This window comes from Aedes aegypti, chromosome 2 (genome assembly GCF_002204515.2).
Source record: "Aedes aegypti strain LVP_AGWG chromosome 2, AaegL5.0 Primary Assembly, whole genome shotgun sequence".
Classification (NCBI taxonomy): domain Eukaryota; kingdom Metazoa; phylum Arthropoda; class Insecta; order Diptera; family Culicidae; genus Aedes; species Aedes aegypti.
Genome location: NC_035108.1, coordinates 174,416,804 through 174,442,329, shown reverse-complemented (window position 1 = coordinate 174,442,329; position 25,526 = coordinate 174,416,804). Strand labels below are relative to the sequence as shown.

At 41.1% G+C, this 25,526-nt stretch overlaps 1 protein-coding gene across 4 annotated transcripts in view; it reads right to left on the bottom strand.

The window, feature by feature from the left end:
- LOC5578160 (esterase B1) overlaps positions 1-4,835 on the bottom strand; it is a 28,093-nt gene extending 23,258 nt beyond the window's left edge. The window contains exons 1-3 of one of the 4 annotated variants that reach the window (XM_021843197.1): positions 4,675-4,835; positions 3,755-4,616; positions 3,232-3,700 (exon numbers count right to left, since the gene is read on the bottom strand). In XM_021843197.1, coding sequence (XP_021698889.1) covers positions 3,232-3,700; positions 3,755-4,616; positions 4,675-4,743 — 1,400 coding nt within the window. In that variant the 5' untranslated portion in view covers positions 4,744-4,835. The remainder of the gene's footprint in view (positions 1-3,231; positions 3,701-3,754; positions 4,617-4,674) is intronic. The other 3 variants (XM_021843202.1, XM_021843201.1, XM_021843198.1) reach the window with 3 other exon arrangements.
- Positions 4,836-25,526: the final 20,691 nt, after the last annotated feature.

Sequence of the window (25,526 nt, the reverse complement as noted above, 5' to 3'; positions counted from 1 at the left end):
TGTCAGCTCTCCTGCATCCATGTTTGGAGCGTCGCTTACTGCTCGGAGTGCTTCGACGAAAAGATCCTTATCGAAATGCTTCGTCTTCCACCTTCGTTCTCCATTCCTCCTCTGCCATACTGCACAACTTCTCTGGCCAACGCAGTAGTGGATCGCTTGATGGTCACTGTGGGTGTATTCTTCGCTAACTCTCCAGTTCATATTGGTGACTAGTGACGGGCTGCAGAAGGTCACGTCGATGATGGACTCCCTACCGTCTTTGCGAAATGTGCTAGCGAGACCGTCGTTGCACAGCCTTACGTCGAGCTTCGCTAGAGCTTCCAGCAAACTGTATCCTCTCGCGTTGGTCAGTCTGCTACCCCACTCCACGGCCCAAGCATTGAAGTCTCCTGCTATTATTACCGGCGTTCGACCGATCAGCTTGTCGGTTAGCACATCCAACATCTGGGTGTACTGCTCCAGTGTCCATCTCGGGGGGGCGTAACAGCTACACACGAAGATTCCGTTAATTTTAACGATCACGAAGCCCTCGTATGAGCGTTCGACAACTTCTTGGATAGGGAATCGGCCCATTACTTGAATCGCCGTCGTCTCTGCTCTGTCTGCTACCCAATTGCCGTTATCGGGAGGAACCCGATACGGTTCTGCAATGATCGCAATGTCGCACTTTGTTTCTGTTGTCGACTGCCACAACAGTTGTTGTGCGGCGTCGCAATGATTGAGGTTCACCTGCGTTATCTCCATCATCATTACTGCCCTGCCTTCGCCTTCTGATATTTGGGGCACTTGAAGCCACCCGTCGTATGGGCGTTACCTTCCTCCACCTTACACAGCATGCACCTAGGTGACTTCAGGCAGTCCCTGCCAACGTGACCTTTTTCACCACATTTCCTGCAGTGTTCGGACCTGTCCGGGCCTTTGCAGTTTATTGCCCGGTGGCCGAAATCCATGCATTTGAAGCATCTCTCCACCGGATTTGTCTTCCGAGGGATCAGTTTCAGCGGGCAAACCGACCATCCCACCTTGATCTTACCAGCCTCGACGAGTTTTTTGGCTGCTGCGACTGGTAATCGGATCGTCGCTATTTGCATACCTCCGTAAGCTCTCCTCAGCCGGATGGACTGTGGTGCTTCTTCCAGGTTGCATTGAGATAGCAGTGCACCTCTCACGTCGTCTTCTGTTGTGATCTCGTCCAGTTCTCTACATTCGATCACTGCCTCCTGGGATAAGGCTCTCACGCTTGCCTCGTTGCCCAGCGACTTCGCGATGAGCTCTCGGCAGGCCGAACTCTTGATCGACGGATCTTTTTTAAGCTCAAAGAGCATGTCACCTTTCTGGGTGCGCCTGGTTCTCACCACGTTTTCACCCAGCTCCTTAAGCTCTGGGTCCTCCCTCACTCTCCTGAGAATCGCCGCGTAGCTTGTCTTATCGCTTGCCTCAATGACAAGAGCATCGCCCCTGAACCTCTCGCGAGGTGACCGTTGCTTTTCTTTCTTCTTCGGTTCCTTTTTTTGCCGCTTCCTCATAGCTGGGTGGTAGCCACTAAGCGCATCATAGCCACCTATGACGCTGGGCGAGCTGCGGCACAAGGTGCATGCACATGTGTGATTGTACGGGAGTGCTGATCTAAGCCTTACTTTCAACAACTGAAAGCTTAATGAAAATGAGCTTAAATCCAGATACAACCTTCGGCAACTATGTTCATTAGCGTATCAACTAGTGAATTTGTCATTCTGGGCTCAATTGAACGCGATTAACTAGTGTATGAGACGAAATAGTGACATAGGGTCAATTTTCAATATATTTGAGACGAATATTCCATACAAACTTTGAATTGAATGCGCCAGCTGGGGGAGCAACCAAATGAGTTGAAATTTTGAGAGAGCTTTTTTCTTACCCTAAGGCACATATCTAGGGGGTGCCCCGTCGAATTTTACAACTTTTTTGTTTAAGGGCCAGTCTAATATGATATCTATGATTAGCGCGCGTGGTGAGGTGTTGAAATCATGTTGCTGCAAGAGCGATGGCCCTCTTGGACCGTTCAAATATCGTGTTGTTTGTCGTTAGAGCTGATTTTTTTCCATCCTAGAGCAATACAAATGCATTGAGTTGAAAATCTCTTGATTTTGCACAATCATCCGCAATATGTCACAATTTGATCCATAATATAAAAATTGATCCATAACAGGATTTTCAGAAACTGATAGTTTTTTTTAATTTTTATGCAATCCTAAGTAAATATTACACTCAAATAGTTAACTAACCGAAGTTCCCATTTGAAACGATTCATTTTGTGCTCTTACATGAACATTTTATGTTTTCTATGTTGTTTTATTGAATTTTATGGGTCGGACTCAACACTATTTGATCCATAACTGTGGAGTCATGTTATATACCACTGGCACTGTTTTCAAAGAAAAAAAATCATTTAAATTAAGAGTGCAAGCTCACCTGAGTGATCATAATAGTATTCAAATTGGCACTTGAATATCAAGTTATCAAGAGTTAGCTGCACTAAAAGTGACTTTCTGGAGCAAGTTTTGCACATTCCTTCAAAATCTGTTTATCTCGCCCTTTGATTACGTTTTTAAAAAAACTTTCAAATTCATTTAGCGAAGCTGCATAGAAGGCTACTGTTTTGATTCATGTTATGGACACTTAAGACTCAGTAAAGTATAACTCGACAAAAAAACATGTAAAATGAATCATTCCGAATTATACCTCAGCGTTATAAAGCCTTGAGAATACTTAACATTTGAATAAAGGGAGAAGAAAACGCACCTTGAATAATTTTAAATTAATAGAAAAGTGTGGACTCTTCGTTATTCTTAATCCGGACGCATCCTCAGTTTTGTTTAATGCTCCGGATACTTTGAGTCAAATACCGGACAGCCCATAAAAATCATAATCAGAAAGGTCAAACCATCTTTTCGATGCACCAAACCATTAAAACGACGTCCAAGGCAGTTTGGCATTGTTAATTTTCATATATATCTATTGAAAATACTAACAGAAATGAGCTTCTAAGGTGGGAGCTTTTGGCTCGCAAATATTTGAATATTTCGTCTGAAATTATTTCTATACAAGGTAGAGTAACCGGAACCTCAGCTTTGATAATGTCCTATCTCATACATGGGTAATATAACCTAACACAGAACATTTCGTACTTTCTGATTTATGATTATTGATAGCTATTTGAGTTGGAAGATCTAGTTGATCAATCGAACTTACTCATTTTGATATCGTGCGTGAAGTTCACTTGCGACATAGGCTGCCATTACAAACATGTTATCGGACATGATATCAACCAACGTTGACAAACGATCCTCAGTAATGCCATCATCACCAAAGAAGAATCGTTTTATTTCATCAGCTGCTTCTTTCAGCCGATCTTCATCCAGTGGCAACTCCTGAGGCACTATCATTGTTGAATCTGCTGCGTAGAGCTCAATATCTCTCAATAATTGGCCAGATACAAGTAGACCTTCATTGCTAGTAACTCCGGTCATCATCGGAATTTTAGTCATGTTGGGCTTCATCATCAAACTGATGAAGTTTTCCTTCAAAAATGGTTCTTCCGAATACTCAGATTCGACTACCGGCGTAAATGCGAAAAACTTATTTGTGCGTTTTTCGTTCTCGCTGGGAACATCCGGTGAATGAAGAAGAAGATCCTTAGCGTTAGCTTCCATTAGTATCTCTAAAATAGGAATATTATTGCATCATTATCTAACTGAGTAATCCCAAGACTTACGATAAACATCATTATCACTCGTAGACTTGGCACCCAAAAGCTCAGCCAGCTTACGAGCCTTTGCTTCAGGATTGGTTTGCAACACCCAAGGATTATAAGAAACGCCAGACATGCAGATTGCCTTGTGGAAGTATTGTCTCGAGCTGTCCGCTAGATAATTCAAATGCACCGAGGCTCCTCCGGCACTTTCTCCAAACAGTGTTACATTGCTTGGGTCACCTCCGAAACGACTGATATTCTCGTTAACCCACTTCAACACCAGTCGTTGATCCTTCAATCCCATATTACCATAGATTCCAACAGACGGCAGGCATAAAAATCCAAATGTTCCCAATCTGTAGTTGCACGTCACGACAACAACTTCTTCTTGCAGCAAAAATTCAGGACCATAAATAGCAGCATCTCCACTCTCAAGATTAAAGCCTCCGCCATGAATCCATAGCATAACCGGCAATGTTGCAACATCCTGACCTTCCGGCAGCTTTGGTGTGTATACATTCAGAAACAAGCAATCTTCCGATGCAAACTCTTCGTTCTCTGGTGGATAATACATGTAACTGTAGCAGTTGCTGCCTTCCTTTTGACAATCCAACACATCGTGATCAAATGTTTGCACCGGCACTGGAGGCTTGAACCTTAAATCACCAACTGGTGGTTCGGCGTAAGGTATGCCACTAAAACGGAAGTAGTCCGTCCCATTTGGAAGCACTTCTTTCACTCCACGAATTTTACCAGGAGCGATTTGCACTATTACATCATCTGCTTCTCCATTCACATGACTCGAAGAGATGGGTGCTGGATCTAGAGCGGATTCGGGTACACTAAAAGCTTGAGCCGTTTCTTGCTCAACCGAAGGTTTACCCTGAGGTTTTAAAGGTGATTAGTCTACGTATAGTTTGACATAAAGTTGAAAATATTACTACCAATTCAACAGGTTGAGCAACATGCTTGTGCACTGCAGGTGGAACGTACAGTTTTCTAATCACCATCTTCTCACGGAACGAAATGGAATAATAATATGTCTCTTAGTTTTGGACTACTGAACACCAATGATAAATAATAACTGCCGCAGAGTACTACCCATTCCCAAATCTGAACTGTGTTGGTCAAACAATTACGAAGATAAGGGTTTCATAACCATAATCTAAAGATAAAATAACCAACGCTTCCAAGGTACCGTACCTCACTGTTATCGATAAGTATGGACAATAGAAATATTAGTAGTAGAACGCTAATGGCGCTGTTCTCACAAAACTGAATTAGTTTATTATCACCTTTAACTGTATCTTTTCATTGTTTGTAGTTGTTTCATTGTAGTGGATGATTTTAAAATTTATTTGACTCTTTGAGGACCGGTACTCAAGCTGTCAGCGCGTGGCAAACTAGATGTTGGTAACACGAACAGTAGCGACATTAGCATTCTTAGGTTAATGCTTCTACTGTATGGACCAATGCACGAGTTCATTGATTTGACTTTTGAGCAGTGCCGAATACACTGGTTTCTATGGCCACATAAATAACACGGCACCGGAGATATGGCAATGATAAGAGTTTATTTGACATTAATATCCATATTTAGCGTTTCTCTTAGCTCACCATTTAGGAAAATAGAGTAAGATGAAATTTAGTGTTGATAAGATGATTTTTAATTTAAAAAAATCATGATATAATTCCCTAACTTGACCCAAAATATATAAAGCACTTATTATAACCATAAAAAATTGGAACAATGTTTGTCTGAAATTATTGATTACTTTGATCGACATTTGGTCCAATGTTTCAATATTGGATATTTTGATTATTTCCAAGTGTTGTACCAGGGAATCAGCTAAAGAGTCATCTTCCAAATATCATTTCAAATTCTCTGTGGAGTCTTTTTTCGGTTTATGGACAAAAGGTCGAGATAAAAAAGGTCGAAAATGATTTGCATAGTGGAAAATTTTTCCTTCTTTGAAAATAGATTTTCGACCTTTTGTCCCTTCATTTTTGTTCTGCGACTTTTTGTCCTTTGGACCTTTTGTCATAGATTTTTTTTAACCATCCCACGTTGCATGTACATATCAGTAAGGTGGTTCAAAATTACAAAAAAAAAATGAAAATCTGATCTACCATATCTTTCTTACCATTCTTACCATAAAAAAGTGTTCTGTAAAATGTTTCGCTTTCTAGGGGGCGACTTAAAGGTTGCCCAAAGACGATGTAGGTTTATATGGAAATTATTATGCAGAAATTAAAGAAAATTGCTTAAAACATGTTAAAACTGGAACGTACATAAGTACAAACTCATCATCCAATAGTGACAACTCATTCTTAAAACCATAATAAAGAAATTTGCTGAGTGCAATTCGATCAACGAAAAGAAACAGAGGCAGTGGCGCAACCAAAGGGGGGAAAAAAATATTTGCAAACTTGTAATATAATATAGTACTGAACTGAGTAGAATATAGTACAAGTTGGTCGTTTTATCAAAAAAAAAAATGGTCGAGTTTGGAGGATTGGATCTCGGCTTCTAGTACTTGGATTGCCTTAAAATTTACATCCTAACTTGGAAATACATAGGTTAGCCGGAAATTCGCAACTTTAAAAATTGATCTTTTGAGTAATAATAAATCTTCAAATTTAACAAAAACACAAAAATAAAACTGTTCATTCCACTATTTTGCGAAATTGATCAATAATTCAAACTTGTCTTTAGAACTATATTATTTAGTAAAAATTTTGGATTCGAATAAAATCAAAGTGAAAGTTAAGACATTTTTCAGACGATGCGAAACATACGATGACAAAGAAGTTTGTGTTTGAAATATCATGAATTTTCTGCTGAGTGAAACTATGGGAAGTGAGTGAAAGCTTATTTATGAATATCAGTGCAAATTACAAAAAGCCCACTAGAAGCCAAGACCCAGGTCTCCAAGTTTGATCTTTTAATATGAAAAGCGACCCGGGGACAATTTATTCTGTTCAGTGCTGTAAGGCTATAATATTGTTTTGCCTATTCTGAAAACTTAACTGAAGCATTTGTGTCAGAAATTAGTCATCCATTTAAATATATTGGGAAAAAGCTCCCATCCGCAGCATAAATAATCTTTCAATTTGCTCATTACATTGCAAACTTTCCGAACTTCAGAGCATATGAATTTCCGGAGAATCGTTTCTTCAGTTTTAAAAAAATACGCAGATAATGTTTTCTCCTTCTGCATATCGAATACTGTAACATGGGACGACAACGAATGCTAGGGTAAATATTCAACGAACACAGATAAGTAAATGCTGATTGAGCATTATCACGCGTTATGTATTTTAATCTTGTTTAATGAGTTTAACCAAGTATGCACATTCAAAACAAAATAAGGTACCCCGGGGCAAGCGAGAAACCGGGGTAAGTGGGGCGTTTCGTCATAGCTCAACTAGGATAAGTTTTTCATGAGGGTATTCTTCTAGAAAGTTGAAGATACAATGACAAGGAATGTATTTAGTACTAAACATATTGTTATTTTTATTACCATGTTGTTCATGTAACAGTTGTCAGTTCAGCGCCATTTTCAACTTGCATGCCAAATTGTGACACGTTTCACGTCTTGCATTGACTCGCAAAAAATAAATGTGTTTTAAATCGAATTTCCATCAGTAAGCTATAATTTTTAGTATTATTACAAGCTGCTAACGATAAACCAGTATTTTGTTTTCATTTCATATGAAATTTTCGATGGTCTATCTTACCCCAAAATATATTTGTACCTGAGGTAAGTGGGACCTATCAAAACAAAAACCAGAATCAAAACTTTTCTACACGTTTCATACATTTTACTAGAGAGTAGCACTAAAACATTCAAACAAATGATTTTTATAAAAAAAAAGATCAACCTCGTAATTGCATAAGAGGGAGCAGAAAAGTGTTATTATTCTTCATTTTTGAATTAATTTTTTATTTTTGAAATACGACTTCAAAATTGAACAAACACACAGCTGAAATTTGAAATGCATCATAAGAACGATTACTTTTCTATATTATTTGAACATTATTTGTTATTTCTACCAAATTAAGTAGTGATGGAAAACAATTCCATCCCATAAGGTGGTTTTCTGCCATGCATATAAATAATAACAAAACATATTTATAATTTCGTCAATTATTGATTGTTTATGTGCTACACTTTAATCAACAACTTATAAATGATATATATTGAACATGTTCAATTTCTCTTTCTGCTTTTATTGAGGAATTTCCAGTTAATATTAAATGTGAGGTGACATACTATTAAATAAAGGGTTTCTTCTTAAAACGTAACGTATTTTATGGTTGATCCCTTATGCACATCAAATATGTACTTAAAATTAAAAATCTATGACTTATCAGTCCTATTATTGTAATGGTTGACTTACTGATGTGGAATGACGCATGAAACTGGATGTGTCCCACTTGCCCCGCTTAGCGAGGTAACTGCGTCCATTGGCTCATTCTAAAACTTTCTTCCAAGGTTCTCACAATTTCGAAATCATTCGATTAGTTTCATGCACACACCAGCAAATATGTTGCCAAAACGTGATTGTGTTGTTGGATTTGAAAAATATTGACATTTGAAAATTTTATTGAACAATTTGTTTGAACTATCGTTTTTTTCGTTCCCACTTGCCCCGCGGTACCTTATACTAAAACTCTACAACCCATTTTTTTGTTGAAACATTGGGTGCAGAACCATTTGGGCACTTCCCTGATTCACTTTGGCATGGGGGATTTTTCTCGGTAGAATTGTCTGAAACTTTGGTGTAAGAAACGCATCAGTACGATGCATATTGTGGCCAAATATGAGCGCTCTTGCTTTAAAAAAAAACCCCACTGCCGAAGTGAGCCAAGAATGGGGTCTGGCTTCCAACTTTCCCAAAAATTATTACCTTCAAGATATCTAACCCCCCAAACCCAAATCCTGGTAGCGCTACTGAAAAGAGGTTAATTTGTTTGCTATTATTTCGATTCATGTGGCCCTGCAAACAACTACAAAAATCCCAAACATAATTAGTTCAAATGGGTTTTGTTTCTTGAGCAACATCCTTCAATAAGGTTTGAAGAATGAGTTTTCACTATGAAAAAATAAGTCACACCTACATTGGCTTTGGCTACCTATAAATTAAAACCGAAAAAGCTGGAAATTTCACAGACCATTATTTTTATGGTAAAGATGAAAAATTGTATTTTCAAACAATTTTTAATTTTGATTCACCCTAATGTATCAACCTTATTCGTATCGCCGAATACCATGTTCAGATATTATCTGTCACAGGTCGTTATTTTTTGTTTTGTTTTGTTTTTTTTTATTAGTATCATTTCAAACATTACATTCATTTCTTATATCTAGGTGTTCTGTGTTATTAGACAACACTATCATCCTAATTTGGTAAAACAAATTTAAGATTTCATTAACATTTCGTTAACAACATATTACATTTCATTTGCCGTAGTAGTTCAGATTTTTTACAGATGAGTTGATTTCACCTGCTTATAAGAGAAAAAAAAACGCTTTGAATATACTTAACCTAACTTAAGGTGAAGGTGAATCGAAGCCAAAGTTAAAATTTTCAAGAGCACGAATCTAGAGAACCAGACATCCGTTTGAGCGGAAAACTTAATCGATTGGTAAGTCGCTGGTGGTGACCAATCGATTAGGTTTTCCGCTCAAATGGAAGTTCGGTTCTCCATATTAGTGGTCTTCAATATTTGAGTTTTGGCATCGATTCATCTTCACCTTAACCTAAACATATAACGCATTAATCGTGGCAATAGAAGATTGTAACGATTTTTGCCTGAAATTATTAATCATTTTATTTGACATTTTTTCCAATGTTTCAACATTGGATATTCTATGTAACTCATTGGTACTATACCAGGGAGGCAGCTTCAGAATCATTTTCAAAATTTTATTTTGAATTCTCTGCAGAGCTTTCTTTCTGGTATTACAACAGCTAGTCTATTTTGGTACAGCATACAACATGGCTGGGCTGAAAATTTGTTTGAATATCAAAAGCTTGTTCTTAAGACAAAGTTTTGATTTTCTATTAATAAGGGGATAGAGACATTTTACATATATATTACATTTGACTTGAATGCCCTCAATGTGATTTTTGAAAGTTAAATTCTTATCTAGCATGAGCCCTAGATACTTAACTTCATCTGACCAATTTATTGGAACCCCTCTCATCGTGACAACATGTCTACTTGAAGGTTTCAAATAAAGAGCTTTGGGTTTATATGGGAATATTATTAATTGAGTTTTGGAAGCATTAGGAGAAATCTTCCATTTTTGCAAGTATGAAGAAAAAATATCCAAACTTTTTCGCAATCGACCACAGATGACACACAGGCTTCATCCTTTGGCGGAGAAGCCTGTGTCATCCGCAAACAAAGATTTTTGACATCCCTGTGGTAACTCAGGTAAGACAGATGTGAAAATATTGTATAATATTGGCCCCGAAATGCTGCCTTGAGGAAAACCAGCTCTTACAGGAAGTCTTTCAGATTTGGAGTTCTGATAATTAACCTGAAGTGTACGATTTGACAGATAACTTTGAATTATTCTAACAATGTACATATGTTAGAAATTTTTTTTTTATTTTACGATCAAACCTTCATGCCAAACACTGTCGAATGCTTTTTCCATGTCTAGAAGAGCAAGACCAGTAGAATAGCCTCCAGATTTGTTGGAACGGATCAAATATGTTACACGTAAAAGTTGATGAGTGGTCGAATGTCCATGGCTGAATCCGAACTGTTCATTGGCAAAAAATGAATTTTCTTTGATGTGGGCCATCATTCTGTTCAATATGACCTTTTCAAAAAGTTTACAGATGGAGGAAAGCAAACTGATTGGACGATAGCTAGAAGCTTCTGCTGGATTTTTGTCTCGTTTTAAAATTGGAACAACCTTAGCATTTTTCCATTTGTCAGGAAAATATGCTAACTGAAAACATTTGTTGAATATATCAACTAAAAATGATAAGCTACTTTCTGGAAGTTTCTTGATGAGGATGTAGAAAATTCCATCATCGCCAGGAGCTCTCATATTTTAGATTTTTTTAATAATAGTTCACACTACTTCCAAATCAGTCTCACAGGCATTTTCGAAAACGTTCTCTTGATTGAGAATATTTTCGAAGTCCTGAGTAACTTGATTTTCAATTGGACTAGTAAGTCCTAAATTAAAATTGTGCGCACTTTCAAACTGCATAGCAAGTTTTTGTGCTTTTTCGCAATTAGTTAGTAATAATTTGTTTTCCTCTTTCAATGCCGGTATTGGCTTCTAAAGGTTTTTTCAAAATTTTAGATAATTTCCAAAAGGGTTTAGAGCCAGGGTCCAATTGAGAAATCTTATTTTCAAAATTTTTGCTTCTTAATTGCGCAAAACGTTTCTTGATTTCTTTCTGCAAGTCCTGCCATATAATTTTCATAGCAGGATCGCGAGTGCGTTGAAATTGCCTTCTCCTCACGTTTTTAATACGGATCAAAAGTTTCAGATCATCATCTGTAATCATGGGTTCAAATTTTACTTCACATTTTGGAATTGCAATGCTTCTGGCTTCAACGATGGAATTTGTTAAAGTTTCAAGAGCATTGTCAATATCCAGTTTTGTTGTCACAGGTCATTTTTTCACTGAATCGTACGCTGTCTTGAAATTAATTAAGAGATCATGAATCTGCAAGTTATACTCCAGAATTTTATCTAAATTTATACGCAAGGTAAAAATCTGGTCCGTTGTCGAATGGATTAAGAAGTCTCTTTCTTTGTGAAGATCAACCGAAGCCACCTCGAATTTACAAGACCACGAATATGAATATTAACATTTTAGTTTATCGATTACACTGGAAAAGGACAACTTTTTGTGTTCAATCCTCTAACTGCTCGTCATAATAATATATTGAAAAGTGAACAATAACACAATAACAAAAAAAAATCTTCTCAGACACCTAAACTTTTCAAAGTTTGATGTTTTCTCAAATGAGAAAAGCTGTGGTAGATCAAGTTCTTAAATTCTGTAGCAGGCCAAATTCTTATAAATGTCTTAGTTTCGCAAGAACTCTTAAGTTTGTTTACTGATAACATTTTAGTTCTGATGATGAAGCGTGGTCTTTATGTTTTAGACCAGGGCTGCCCAACGTTATGACCGCATATTGTGCGACCCGTGGAGGGCTCGAAGATTCTTCTCGTATTTGACCCGTTGACTATTCTACTAACCCGAAGTTAGAACATACCAAGACTAATCGGTTTAGTTTTCAATTTAGTTTCAAGCCAATATTTTAGTAATGTTTTTTTTCGAATCTTCTTAAATAATTAATTTTATGAATGATTAAAATTGTTGCTTTTGCATTTTTGGCGTTTTGCAGCTTCATAGGCTGTCGGTTGCAGTTTTAATACCGGTTAAAATTGTTCTATGCATAAATCTGACTTGAGACAATAATTTGAGAGTTTAAAGTAGATGGAGTACCGTGTACCTTTTAATTCCGCTCCTAATTGCTTATCTTTGACAGATACGCGTATTTCGACTACCACTTGCAGTCTTCTTCAGTGTCAGTTATACGCGTATCTGTCAGAGATAAGCATTTAGGAGCGGAATTAAAAGGTACACGGTACTCCATCTACTTTAAAGTTTCTCTATTTGAGATTCTGCTCAGAGGATTCGAACATTCATTAAAGAGTAATAATTTGAGGTTCGTGATAAAAAAGGGGCCCAGATAACCGTAGCGGTAAACGCGCAGCTATTCAGCAAGACCAAGCTAAGGGTCGTGGGTTCGAATCCCACCGGTCGAGGATCTTTTCGGGTTGGAAATTTTCTCGACTTCCCAGGGCATAAAGTATCTTCGTACCTGCCACACGAAATACGCATGCAAAAATGGTCATTGGCACAGTAAGCTCTCAGTTAATAACTGTGGAAGTGCTCATAAGAAAACTAAGCTGAGAAGCAGGCTCTGTCCCAGAGGGGACGAAATGCCAGAAAGAAGAAGAAGAAGATAAAAAAAATCATTTCTACCATGACTATCTTCAACATTCAAAAAAACGTAGCATGTACAAAACTCGTTGCCAATTTTCAAACATAATTTCTCTGAATCATAAGCTAATACTCTTACAGAATTTTGGAAATAAATTTTACCACAACCTAAGCGTGATTCACGAAGAATCCTTGACATGATAATAAAAAAGACAGGCTTTAAATAAAATCCAGAACAGAATTTTTGAGGAATTTTTGACACGGCTTTCACGGAAAATATAGCCAGGATTCTCACTGAATCCTCAATAGGAATTCATATTTAGTCTTCTAGCTAGGATTTTTGACGAATTCAATATGTAATTTTCTAAAATCCTGTTAAAGGTTACAAAATAACACTATGTGATATTTTGACAGAATCTCATGCAAAAAAATGGAATTTTAAGCAGGTTTCTTTTAAAATACTGGTTAGCATTCTTAAAGATTCCAAGGTACGATTTCGAAACGATTATTGAGTGAGATTCTGTAGACATCCTAGAATCCACGATTCTTTTAAAATTTTGGAAATTCTGACCAAGATTTTAGTAAAAGCTTAATCAGGATTTTAAAAACTTCTGTTCCATTCAAATAATTTTAGGTCGGATTCTGGGAAAAAAATTGGAATATGATTTTTATAAAATCCTGGGAATTACTTTCATGGGTTCCGAAGTTTCTGGGGTGGATTCTTCAAAATATTCTGTAATAGATTATAACATATTTTCAAAAGAGACTCACATAATATCCATCCTGATGCTTGTAGTAATAATGATGTACTTGGGAAAAATAATTAATGATTTAATAAAACAATTCGCAAGTGTATGTCTGGAAATACTTGAGAGTGTCAGATTTCGAATGTATCGTGGTTCATCTTCGTTCGGTTGCTTCAAGTTCTACTTCTTGTTGTAACAACGGACCAGTTATGTGAGTGTGTGAGTCTGAAACTAGCAACACATGCTTGGGCTTGCTTTCTGGTACAGGTAGCATGGTTGAGTGACGGCAAAGATTGAATGCGTGTGAGAGGGAATGAGAATAAGTTCAACCAGAGTTGGTGTGCGTGACGTGTTACTGCTGGGCTTGATGTTGAAGGCCGTTCTGTTGAAATGATGCGTGCGTAAATGATTCTGTGAACGACTTTGTTGGCGAATGGACGTGTTGTCCTTGATTCGCGTTTTCGGTTACTACAATGGCGCAGTTTGTAGGAAGTCTATCAGAAGTGATTAGAAATCAGGTTACACTCAAAATGTGTTATTGTATTTAAGAAAAGCGTAAGTATTTTACCTGGGGAAGCGGAAAAAATATGAGATTTTGAAGTATCAAAAAAAAAAAGTGATTTGTTTAAAGTATCAAATTCTAACGGAATTCCAGTAGGCTCACCATGATTTAAAAGTGGTGAGTTGGCTGCGAATGATCCAAGATGGAAGCAAAAATGCTAAAAATAAAAGGAATTCCAGTAGGCTCTCCAGGTGGTGAGTAGGCTGAGAATGGTCCGAGATGAAAGCAAAAATGCTAAAAAAAAAACGGAATTCCAGTAGGCTCATTAGGTGGTGAGTAGGCTGAGAATGATCCGTATTTAAGAAAAAATAAGGAAGAGAAATTAAATTGAAACAAAAAAAAAATGGAGTTCCAGTGGCTTATCAGGAGATGAGTAGGCTGTGAATGATCCTAGTATGTAAAAAAAAAGTGAAACGGAATTCCAGTAGGCTCGCACTTGAGTGAGTAGGCTGAGAATGATCCTATGTTAAGATAAAAAAAAAGCAGTGAAAACTGGTCTACTTCAGATGACAACAATACAGATTTTATTTTCTTTTTTCAATAACCCTGGCAAGCTTTATTGATTGAAAGGTGATTTTTGATTGATGAACTCAATTACGAATCTACATATACAGTAAAATGGACGCTAGCCACATTCATTTATGTATGAGTGGATTTTCAATAAAGTTTCTGATGATAAAGTTTTTGATTCGATTTGAATTAGATTTGGATTGGATTTGGATTTGGATTTAATTGAATTTGGATTGGATTTGAATTAGATTTGGATTGGATTTGGATTTGGATTGGATTTGGATTGGATTTGGATTTGGATTTGGATTGGATTTGGATTGGATTTGGATTGGATTTGGATTGGATTTGGATTGGATTTGGATTGGATTTGGATTGGATTTGGATTGGATTTGGATTGGATTTGGATTGGATTTGGATTGGATTTGGATTGGATTTGGATTGGATTTGGATTGGATTTGGATTGGATTTGGATTGGATTTGGATTGGATTTGGATTGGATTTGGATTGGATTTGGATTGGATTTGGATTAGATTTGGATTGGATTTGGATTAGATTTGGATTGGATTTGGATAGGAATTGGATTGCATTTGGATTGGATTTGGATTGGATTTGGATTGGATTTGGATCGGATATTAATTTGAAACGAATTTTGAATTTATTGTGAGATGAAGTGTTGGTAGAATTGAATTTGAATTTTTTTCTTACAACGGAATCAGATTTTTATTTATTTATTTTGAATAGATGTTTATTAAAATCGGATGATGATTTCAAGTCATGATAAGGTTCCGATTGAATAGAGTGGAGAAGGGGGAGAATGTAGTAATAATGATGTACTTGGGAAAAATAATTAATGATTTAATAAAACAATTCGCAAGTGTATGTCTGGAAATACTTGAGAGTGTCAGATTTCGAATGTATCGTGGTTCATCTTCGTTCGGTTGCTTCAAGTTCTACTTCTTGTTGTAACAACGGACCAGTTATGTGAGTGTGTGAGTCTGAAACTAGCAACACATGCTTGGGCTTGCTTTCTGGTACAGGTAGCATGGTTGAGTGACGGCAAAGATTGAATGCGTGTGAGAGGGAATGAGAATAAGTTCAACCAGAGTTGGTGTGCGTGACGTGTTACTGCTGGGCTTGATGTTGAAGGCCGTTCTGTTGAAATGATGCGTGCGTAAATGATTCTGTGAACGACTTTGTTGGCGAATGGACGTGTTGTCCTTGATTCGCGTTTTCGGTTACTACAATGCTGGGCAGCAATTATTTGATTTTCAATTTCGCTTAATAAAATTTGCTTCATTCACTTATTTTTATCAGATTTCATGAACTTAATTTACTGACTTTTGTAAGATTTCATGAGAAAATGTTTGTTTTTAAAAAAGTGGCCCGCCACGCAAAATTATTTCTGCGATTTGGCCCGCGGTTCAAAAAGGTAGTTTGACCCAGTGCTGGGAATGGTAATACAGTCGACTCTCCACATCTCGATGTTCTACATCTCGATATCTCTCCCTATGTCGATGATTTCATAAGTCCCTTCAGTCTGCATACTCCACAATTGCGATCGAGTGGGCTGCAGTCAATTCCACTTCTTCGATCGATTCATCGTAGACCTCCAGCGTAATATCGTCGGCAAATCCAACGATGACCCGCCGGGAATTTTAATCTCAATACCTCGTCGTACATGACATTCCATAACACTGGACCCAGGATGGAACGTTGCGGGACTCCTAAGGTTATGTGAAAGCACTTCCGACTCACCTCTGTGTCATAGACTAATACCCGATTCTGGAAGTAACTTTCGAGAATCTTGTACAGGTACTCGGGTATCTCCAGACGCAGGAGCGCATCAGCAATAGCTGCCCAACTGGCACTATTAAATGCGTTCCTTACATGCAGAGTCACTACTGCGCAGTAGCGAATCCCCCTCCTCTTACGCTGGAGTGCTATCTCAGCGGTTTTCTTAACCGTCAGAATAGCGTCTACGGTGGACCTCCCTTTCCGGAAGCCGAACTGGTTGCTTGAGAGACCATTTACACCATCAGTGTACCTCAACAGTCTGTTGAGGATGATCTTCTCGAGCACTTTCCCCACCGTGTCAATCAAGCATATTGGTCTATACGCCGACGGGTCACCGGGTGTTTTTCCCGCCTTTGGCAATAGTACCAGGCTCTGCCTCTTCCACACATCTGGAAATACTTTCTCGTCCAGGCATATCTGCATAGCAGATCTGAACATCCCGGGAGCCTACAAGATTGCGACCTGGCCCTCAAGTTCGGAACTCCGTCCGGACCGGGTGCCTTCCCCATGCTGAGGGATTTTGCAATCCCTACAAGTTCCTCATCGGTTACCCTATCCTCATCGCCAGCCCCAATCCCCGGCTGTCCTACAAAAGGAGGCCATGGGCTAGGGTTGTGGCGCGGAAAGAGACCATGGATGATCCCCTCCAGCATCTCTGGAGATTGCTCTGTAGGAGCCATTGCACTTCTTGTCTTCGCCATAACGATCCTGTAGGCATCGCCCCACGGATTCGCGTTGGCACTCTGACAGAGTCCCTCAAAGCAGGCCTTTTTGCTTGCCCTTATCTCGGACTTCATCGCGACTTTGGCAGCGGTGAACACCGCCCGTCGTTCTTCACGCTCTTCCTCGGTATGTGCTCGCTGCATCCGCCTCCTGGCCCGTAGGCAGGCACGGCGCAGGTTCGCAATCGCTTGAGTCCACCAGTACGTCGGTGGTCTCCCATTCCTAGGGTGGACTTTCCTAGGCATGGTCGCATCGCATACACGCGAGAGCACCGCTACCAGTTCGTCCCCACTTAGGCCGAGTAGGTTACGCTCACGGCGGAGCACCTCTCTAAGTGCTTCGTCATTGAAGTACGATGTCTTCCACTTACGAGAGCTTGGCCTTGACCTAGCCGCTTCGTCTACTCGCTGCCTGCTGTTGTTGTAGTCGATACTGTAGCGAACGGCCAGGTGGTCGCTGTGAGTGTAGGCATTGTCTACCCTCCAGATCGAACTACTCGTTAGGCCAGGACTACAAAAAGTAACGTCGATAATTGACTCCACTCCGTTTCGGCTAAAGGTACTTTTGGTACCAACATTAGCCAGATCGACATCTAGCACGGCCAGTGCCTCTAGCAGGATTTGACCTCGCTGGTTCGTGATACGGCTTCCCCATTCCACGGCCCAGGCATTGAAGTCACCCGCTATTACTACTGGCCTTCGCCCTGTCAGTACGGTCGACATACAGTCCAGCATCTGCGTGAACCGCTCGGTCGACCAACTCGGAGGCGCATAGCAGCTACAGAAGAGGACCCCGTTTACCTTGACGATCACGAAGCCCTCGTAGGTAGTAGACACCAACTCCTGGACGGGGTATTTACCCGTCGTCCATATCGCCGCCATTTTTCCGGATCCATCCACGACCCAGTTGCCGTTGCCAGCGGGTACTCGGTATAGGTCCGATATGATGGCGATATCCGTCCCCCACTTAGCAACTGCCTGGTACAGCAGTTGCTGAGCTGCGTCATAGTGGTTCAGGTTCAGCTGCGTTACCTGCACTGTGACTTTTCGTTTATGGCTCGTTTGAAGGTCGAGCACCTTGAGCCTCCCGTTGGATGCTTGTTGCTACGGACTTGCCGGAACAAATCAAGCACTTGGGAGGGTTCTTGCAGCCTAGTGCCTTATGACCTTCCTCACCACAACGCTCACACAACTTGGTCCTATCAGGGCCTTTACAGCCCCAGGACTTGTGTCCTGGTTCCCTACACCTAAAGCAGATCACCGGTTGCTCGTGTATGGTCAATGAGCATACTGACCAACCCACCTTGATCTTACCTACCCTAGCGGACTTATTTGCGTCCGCCACAGGTAGCTGTACTAAGGCCACCTGAGTTCCTGCCGGACCTTTCCGTAGCCGAACGGCAGCGGTGGGCACTTGTACCTCGCACTGTTGCCGCAGTGCCGTGACGAGCTCTTCTGCGTCAGTGATCTCGTCAAGGTTCATCACCTTCAGAGTCACTGCCTGCGTTAGAGCCCTCACCTCGACACCCTCGCCAAGGACCTCTTCCGCCAAGCTTTTGTAGGCGGCACCCTTGCGCTCCTTGTCGCGCTTAAGCTCCAGGATCATTTCACCTGTACGAGTGCGTCTGACACTGCGTGCGTCGGCTCCTAGATCTGCGAGCTTCGGGTCGCTGCGCATCGCCTTCAAGACTTCCGAGTACTTGGGCTCTTCCGTCTTAATGATGATCGCATCACCCTTTTCGCGCTTGGCACCTACCCTCCTACCTTTCTTTGGGCTGGTATCCCTGCGCTCCTGCACTTCCAGAGGAAAAAGAACTCTTCTTTTGCTCTACGGTTGTCCAGGGGGCGATCCGCCCTAACCTGTGGTGATTGAGGACCTCTCAATGGTCGCAACCCCCTGTTCCCGTCAATCCGTGAGGGGCCAGCCTTTTCGGGCCCACCCTTCTCAGCTTTCCGGGACGCCTGGCTGGGGTCCGATTTTCCGGCACTTCTGCCGACTTTCGGGTTAATATTCGCCTGGCCTTACGAGCGCCGCCGGGTAGCTGCTCCCCTGACGGTTGCCTCACACGCTTCTGCGATTGCTTGTTGTAAGCATTCGCTTCCGCACTTTTGGGGCTACCCGCGAAAACGAAGGACTCCGTCTGGGTAGATTTCGGCACCTTCAATTCCACGGGTTCTGCCGCTGCCACAGTCGCCATGGGTTCAGCATGGTTCTGCTTGGCCGCCAACATCGACTTACGAAGTCTGAACAGGGCCTGCTTGAGGTTCTTGCTGATGTTAGACTTCGAGGATGCAAAGTCAATGATGGAGTCAAGCTGCTGTGCAGCCACTTCCATCGCAGAGAGCCCATCTCTACTTTTATTGATGGCCCTCATCAACCCCGATACGTTAGCCGGGGATGAAATATGGTGTCCAGCACTAACACTACGTGCACTGCTGCCTCCTCCTGCTTCCGCTCTCCTCAACGGAGACCTAGCTAACCCACTTCTTGCGAAGGGGTTCGCTTCCCTACTACTGCTACCTGGGCTACTACTACTATTTTGATTAGAATTTGTACTCACATGGATCCCACGAGTTGCACGGGAAAAGAGGTCCACCACGCCAGAGCCCTGCATTAACGCGGTAAGGGACAAATTACTGTCAGGGGTGCCCAGGTGCCCCACAGGCTTCGTTAATGGCCGAACATCTTTTCCACTCTTTCGACCATTCATTCCTCAGCACGTTTTTTCGTTTCACACCTTGAATTGGGGTTACCGAGTATTAGTATTGTTTGATCCTTCGACCTGGTTGCTTGCTCCTGCGGAGGCGAGCGACGAGGGTAGGATCAAACATGTCGCGCGTCGTTCGCGAACCACGGTGGAATAGTATCGCGGATCCCGTTAGTAGTGTTTGATCCTTTGATCTTGTCGCTTGCTCCTGCGGGGCGAGCGACGAACACTTGTTCGGCGTTCAATGCTTTTATCGAGTAATATCGCTAATCCGGTTAGGCGCATTAATTTCAAATTATATATTTATCGTTTACCAAAACGAATCCTTTGCCCAAACCTTTCCCGTATCCAAACTCCCAGTGTCTACTTGTGGAAGTGCAGAGGACTCCTCGGCTTCCGTTAAGCAAGTAACACGTCAACATTTCCCTCCTATCCCTAAATTGACCTGCATTCGGACGCAGCCGGCGCCGTTATTGTTTGTTATAATAATGAGAGCACCAGTAATTACACATTGAGGATGCTACTGATCCCGAGTAGTGTCTGTTGGTTCCCTGTGTAAGTACAGCTGTTCTTGCAATAACGGAGTAGCATCTGCGGGCGGTCAATCATGCTCATGCTCATGCTCACACCTTGAATTGGGGCGACCCGTACCGCTTTCAAAGTACTTTAGCCCATCACCAGGAGCGCCACCCGGCGCATTAGGATCCAGGCCAGCGAGATCCTGATTATGGAAGACTGGCAGCATAAGAACATGGACACGACTATGGACCACGCATAGGAACTACGCTACAGAGCTGACAGTCGTACTATTCTACACCCTTAGTAAGGATGGATGACACCTCCCTGAAACGGCGAGTGGGTTAATGGTACGGTTGCCCCCGTCCCGTTAAAACCTTGGCAGGCCTCCAAGTACGTTCCAAACCCGCCACCTTAGCTGGTGGAAGTAGGCTCAGTTGAACCTTTCCTGACTTGCGCCGATCTGGCTCTGAACTTGGCACCCCATAAGGGGCCGGGTCAACCCTAGCATGGCGTCACTGCTGGCAAACATCACCATGGGATCACGAAGGCGACTACTTACGACGGGCGAGGATAGCGGCTTAGAGGGGGGACCCACTAAAATGGAGAATTTCCAAAACAATGCCGAAACAATGGAGTTTAATGCAGCAGGAGTCGAGCGCGTTCCAGAAAAGCGGAAAGGTGCCGCGTTCGCCGTTGCATACCACGGAGAATATACCGACGGCCAGCAGTAGCTAGAAGCAATGTGAAACACAGGGACCACAAGGAGGATTAGGGATTCAGAGTCCAGTGTTCACACCGAAATCGAGCAATAACACTCAAGGAGGCCAACTACCAGAAAACTTGAGGTTGACTGAGGTAAAGAATAAGGTCGATGAACTCATACAGTTCGTTAAGGACCGGCACAATGTGCATACTGTGATCAAGAACAAGCTGACGAGCATCAAATCCGCTGTCAACGCTGCCATGAAGGAGCAGGAAGCGTTGATGATGAGGGCAGAGTCTGCCGAAAAAACGCTGAGATTACCGTCGGGGGACATGTCATAGCATCACAGCGGTCACTCAGACACCTGGGCGTGATGATAGACGATCGGCTAAATTTCAACAGCCACGTCGACTATGCATGTGAAAAGGCGGCAAAGGCGACCAACGCACTCACAAGGATCATGCCGAACGCTCATGGTCCGAGAAGCAGTAGGAGGCGTCTTCTGGCTAGCGTACTATCGTCGATACTGAGATACGGAGTTCCGGCCTGGGGTGCAGCACTGCAAACCAAGCGCAATCGGGACAAGCTCAACAGCACGTTCCGGCTCATGGCTATGAGAGTAGCAAGCGCATACAGAACAATATCGTCGGAGGCGGTATTTGTGATCACCGGGATGACTCCGATTTACATCACCCTGGGAGAAGACATCGAGTGTTATCAGCGGAGAGGCACTAGACAGGTGAGGAAGCGGCGAGGATCGGCTCGCTGGACAAGTGGCAGCAAGAATGGGATGCCTCTGAGAAAGGTAGATGGACCCACAGACTCATCCCGAATGTGTCGACCTGGGTAAACAGGAAGCATGGCGAAGTAAACTTCCACCTGACACAGTTCCTGTCGGGTCACGTTTGCTTCGAACAGTATTTACATCGGTTCGGCCACGCGCCGTCACCGTTCTGTCCTGTGTGTAGTGAAAGAGAGGAAACGCCGGAACATGTTGTTTTCGACTGCCCGAGGTTCAACATGGAACGAAGCGCGGCGGTGGCTGCTTTTAGACAGGACTTCAATGCAGACAGAATTGTAAGCAAAATGATAGGCGATGCTAATCTTTGGAATCTGGTGGAAAAAATGGTGGTGGAGATAACATCTATCTTGCAGAGAAACTGGCGGGAAGAACAGCGAAGCGAGAGGCAGAGAGCAGTGCCTGGCATCGTATCGTTGGGGCGCTAATGAACCGGAAGTCAACCCCCAACCGGAATCGTTTGACCGACCTCGGCACTCGAGTCAGCCTGACGAAGATCTCCCCTGCGATAGCCGCCGGTAGTCGGGGCACCATCAGTGCGGACGTCTCCCCAACCGGTACTGGTGACAACCTCCGACGCCGGGGGAAGTCAGAAGGAGAAGGAAGCGAGAAGAGATGAACGATGAGAGGAGGCAGAAAAGCGGAAGAAGATGGAACGGCAGTCTGCTCAACATGCAAGAGCAAACCACTGGCAGACTGCGCAGAGTGCAAGAGCACAGAGCGGAAAAACGTCAAGAACGTAAGAGAAGATGCACAGCACATGTATTTAACAAATATGTCAAAGCAGAATTGCTGTCTTCTGGTCAAAGCTCAACTATCGTATGGTAAATATTAAAAACATTCCGTTATTCTTAACCCGCAGTGGTAATGCGCTATATGCTCTATTTACGCTCATGCGTTTTGCAGGTCCCCTTTTCAGGGCGCTATTTGAACCCATTGTGGTATAGAGCTTCATGCTCTCATTTCGCTTATACCGGGTACCCTCGTTGGTTTGACCTCATTTAATCTGAACACTTTTCAATCTGTGCCCCGCTAATTTTCATCGTGAAATTTTCCCTCTTTAAGGCGCAAGTAAAAATGAAGCAAATGTCAAAAATGAAAAAGCAGTTTTCGCCGTTACAATCGACAAATCAAAAAATAAATAAAAACACACAGCTTTTTCATTTGCAAAATAAAAAGGCTGCGTGATTTTTTTTTTTTTTCCGATTTGTTGATTTCAAGGGCGAAAACTGCTTTTACGTTTTTGACATTTGTTTCATTTTTACTTGCGCCTTAAAGGACCCCACTCCTGTTTCGTCCCATCTTTCCCTTTCCATTCCTTTCCCATCGGGTAGATGGTGAAATAGTCTCAAATATGTTGAACATCCCAAATGGCGGGGAACGTGCCTCTGGAGCCGGACTTGTGATAAGCGACACAATCAATGGACCAAGCATTTCTGAATTGATCACGCCACCTTTGCACCTTTTCTGCATCGCTCTCTCCCATATGAGCAAGCAACAAAATTGATAATAAACTTTTTTTGTAAGAAATACAGGTATGTTCCGTTTTTATCACGTTCCCCTTTTTGTCACGCTCCGATTTTGTCACGTTCCGATTTCGTCAACAAATTATTCCGTTTTTATCAACACACAAAAGATGTTTTAGTTTTTGTTTTCAAAATGTATAGAATATAAACTAAATACTTATTTTGAAGTAGTTTGAATGCTTTTAAATAGCCTCAGAGTTAAATTTTTGACATTATGTTTATGATGAGCACCTACGATACATGGTAGGTGTCAAGTTATATACGATTCAATAAGGTGTGACTCCTTCTTATCCACCAATCAATTGGAGTTTTCAAACTTAGCATGGTCTGTTCGACAAGATTGACTCATGCTTCAACAATCGAGAGTTGCTCTGGCCACGTCCTAGCAACAACTGGAATTTGTGATTAGTTGAATTCGTACTTAAGAGAGTTGCAGAGACATCTCCTTTTTCACATATAACATGGCATCAAAGCACTTTCTATGTGAATTTGATTTGGTCGGTTTTTCGACCCCTCTCTCCCTATGGTATTGATGTTTTGTATGAAAATAAAAAATAATTTGTATGGCACGTATAATATCTCAAACACCCTCACTCCCCCATAACTCCTTACGTGATTAATGGACGATCCCATATATGTTCAGTTCTTTTAAAAAGGGATGCACTTGTGAATGAACTCAAGAGTGTTTGGGCAACGGCAAGAGATATGATCGAGTTTATTTCATTTTTGATAAGACTGTCGACCCCGTCATATTTTGGCGTTTGAGCTTTGCTACCTGTGCCTGTGTTGGTAGCAAAGCTCAAAGCTTTGAGCCAACCCTTTTCCAGTAGAGAAGCTAGGCAAAATACAGGACGCTTCGATGTTTACTGACTTTAAAATGGCTTGCTCAATGTTCACCACCTAATTAAATTTCAATCTTGTCGCTCCCTTGCGACGCCTATGCACCTATTCGTTTTCATCATTTGCTTCTATAGACTCCCTTTACCTTTGAGTCGCATGACCGATATAGCCATAAAACAATAATAATTTAAAAACAATCACGGTCGAAACCTTCTCCTATAAAAAACTAGAACTTTAGGTTAGTTTATTGCCAGTCTACTTGTGATGTAACGTAAAACTAAAAGGCTATGGTGGCGCTGTTCTAGATTGGCGATTAGAGCATCCATGTCGAAGTTGGTAGTAATAACTTTAGAAGAAAGATCACGCAATCGTTTTACTGATAAGATTTTGACAATTTAGCAACACAGGAAACCGTAAATGTTCATTTCAGTTTGCAAAACTTTTGCAACATAACCCCACATTTAATCGCCAATCGGGTGTGAAATGAAAAAAAATGTACCTTGGCATAAAAGCTCTCAGTTAATAACTGCGGTAGAACACTAAACTGAGAAGAAGGCTCTTTCTCAGTTGGAATATAATGCCATAAACAAGAAGAAGAAGCATAGAGATGAGGATGAACAGTAGAAAAAGAAGTTGTTTCTTGTTTAATGTTTCTTAAAAAAAAATAATGATCAGCATGACCCACTTCTTAGTAGTTATTTTTACAAATATGACGCATCTTATGATGCAAAGGACATTTATGTGATTATCATTTTCTTTATAATAATTTATAATATTCTAAATTACATTTATTAATATTCTAATCAAGAAAACTAAAACAATTAATGATTTATGACAAAATCATATTGATTGATAGGAGTATGCAATCAACTTTCATTACGAACCCATAAGAATGAACAATCTAAATGCTTCTCACAGCTCCTAAACACCAATACTGTGCATTTATATGATGGAAATGTGTATTATGCTGACAAAACAAAATTTGTTTTTCAAATTTGTAAAATATTTTGTCTAAGAAAATTATTCCGTTTTTGTCACGGTTCCGTTTTTGTCAACTGAAAATTGCCGATCGTGTTGATAAAAACGGAACATACCTGTAGTGCGATAAAAGATGCAAGATAAAAATCATCAAAATTACCAATGTGTAGTATTGAATAGTGCTAAAACTAAATGCTCGATAAAAATGTTAAACCATAAGCTTTCAGATAGTGCATGACATAAGGGAAACATTGCATTCATAGAATATGAAATTTGTGCTTTATTTCAGCATCACATTTTTAAATTTTTCGCCAACGCCAAAACATCAACCAATTTGACGTTTTTAATATAATTTATTTGAATTTTTTCTCAATTCAAATCAAGGATCA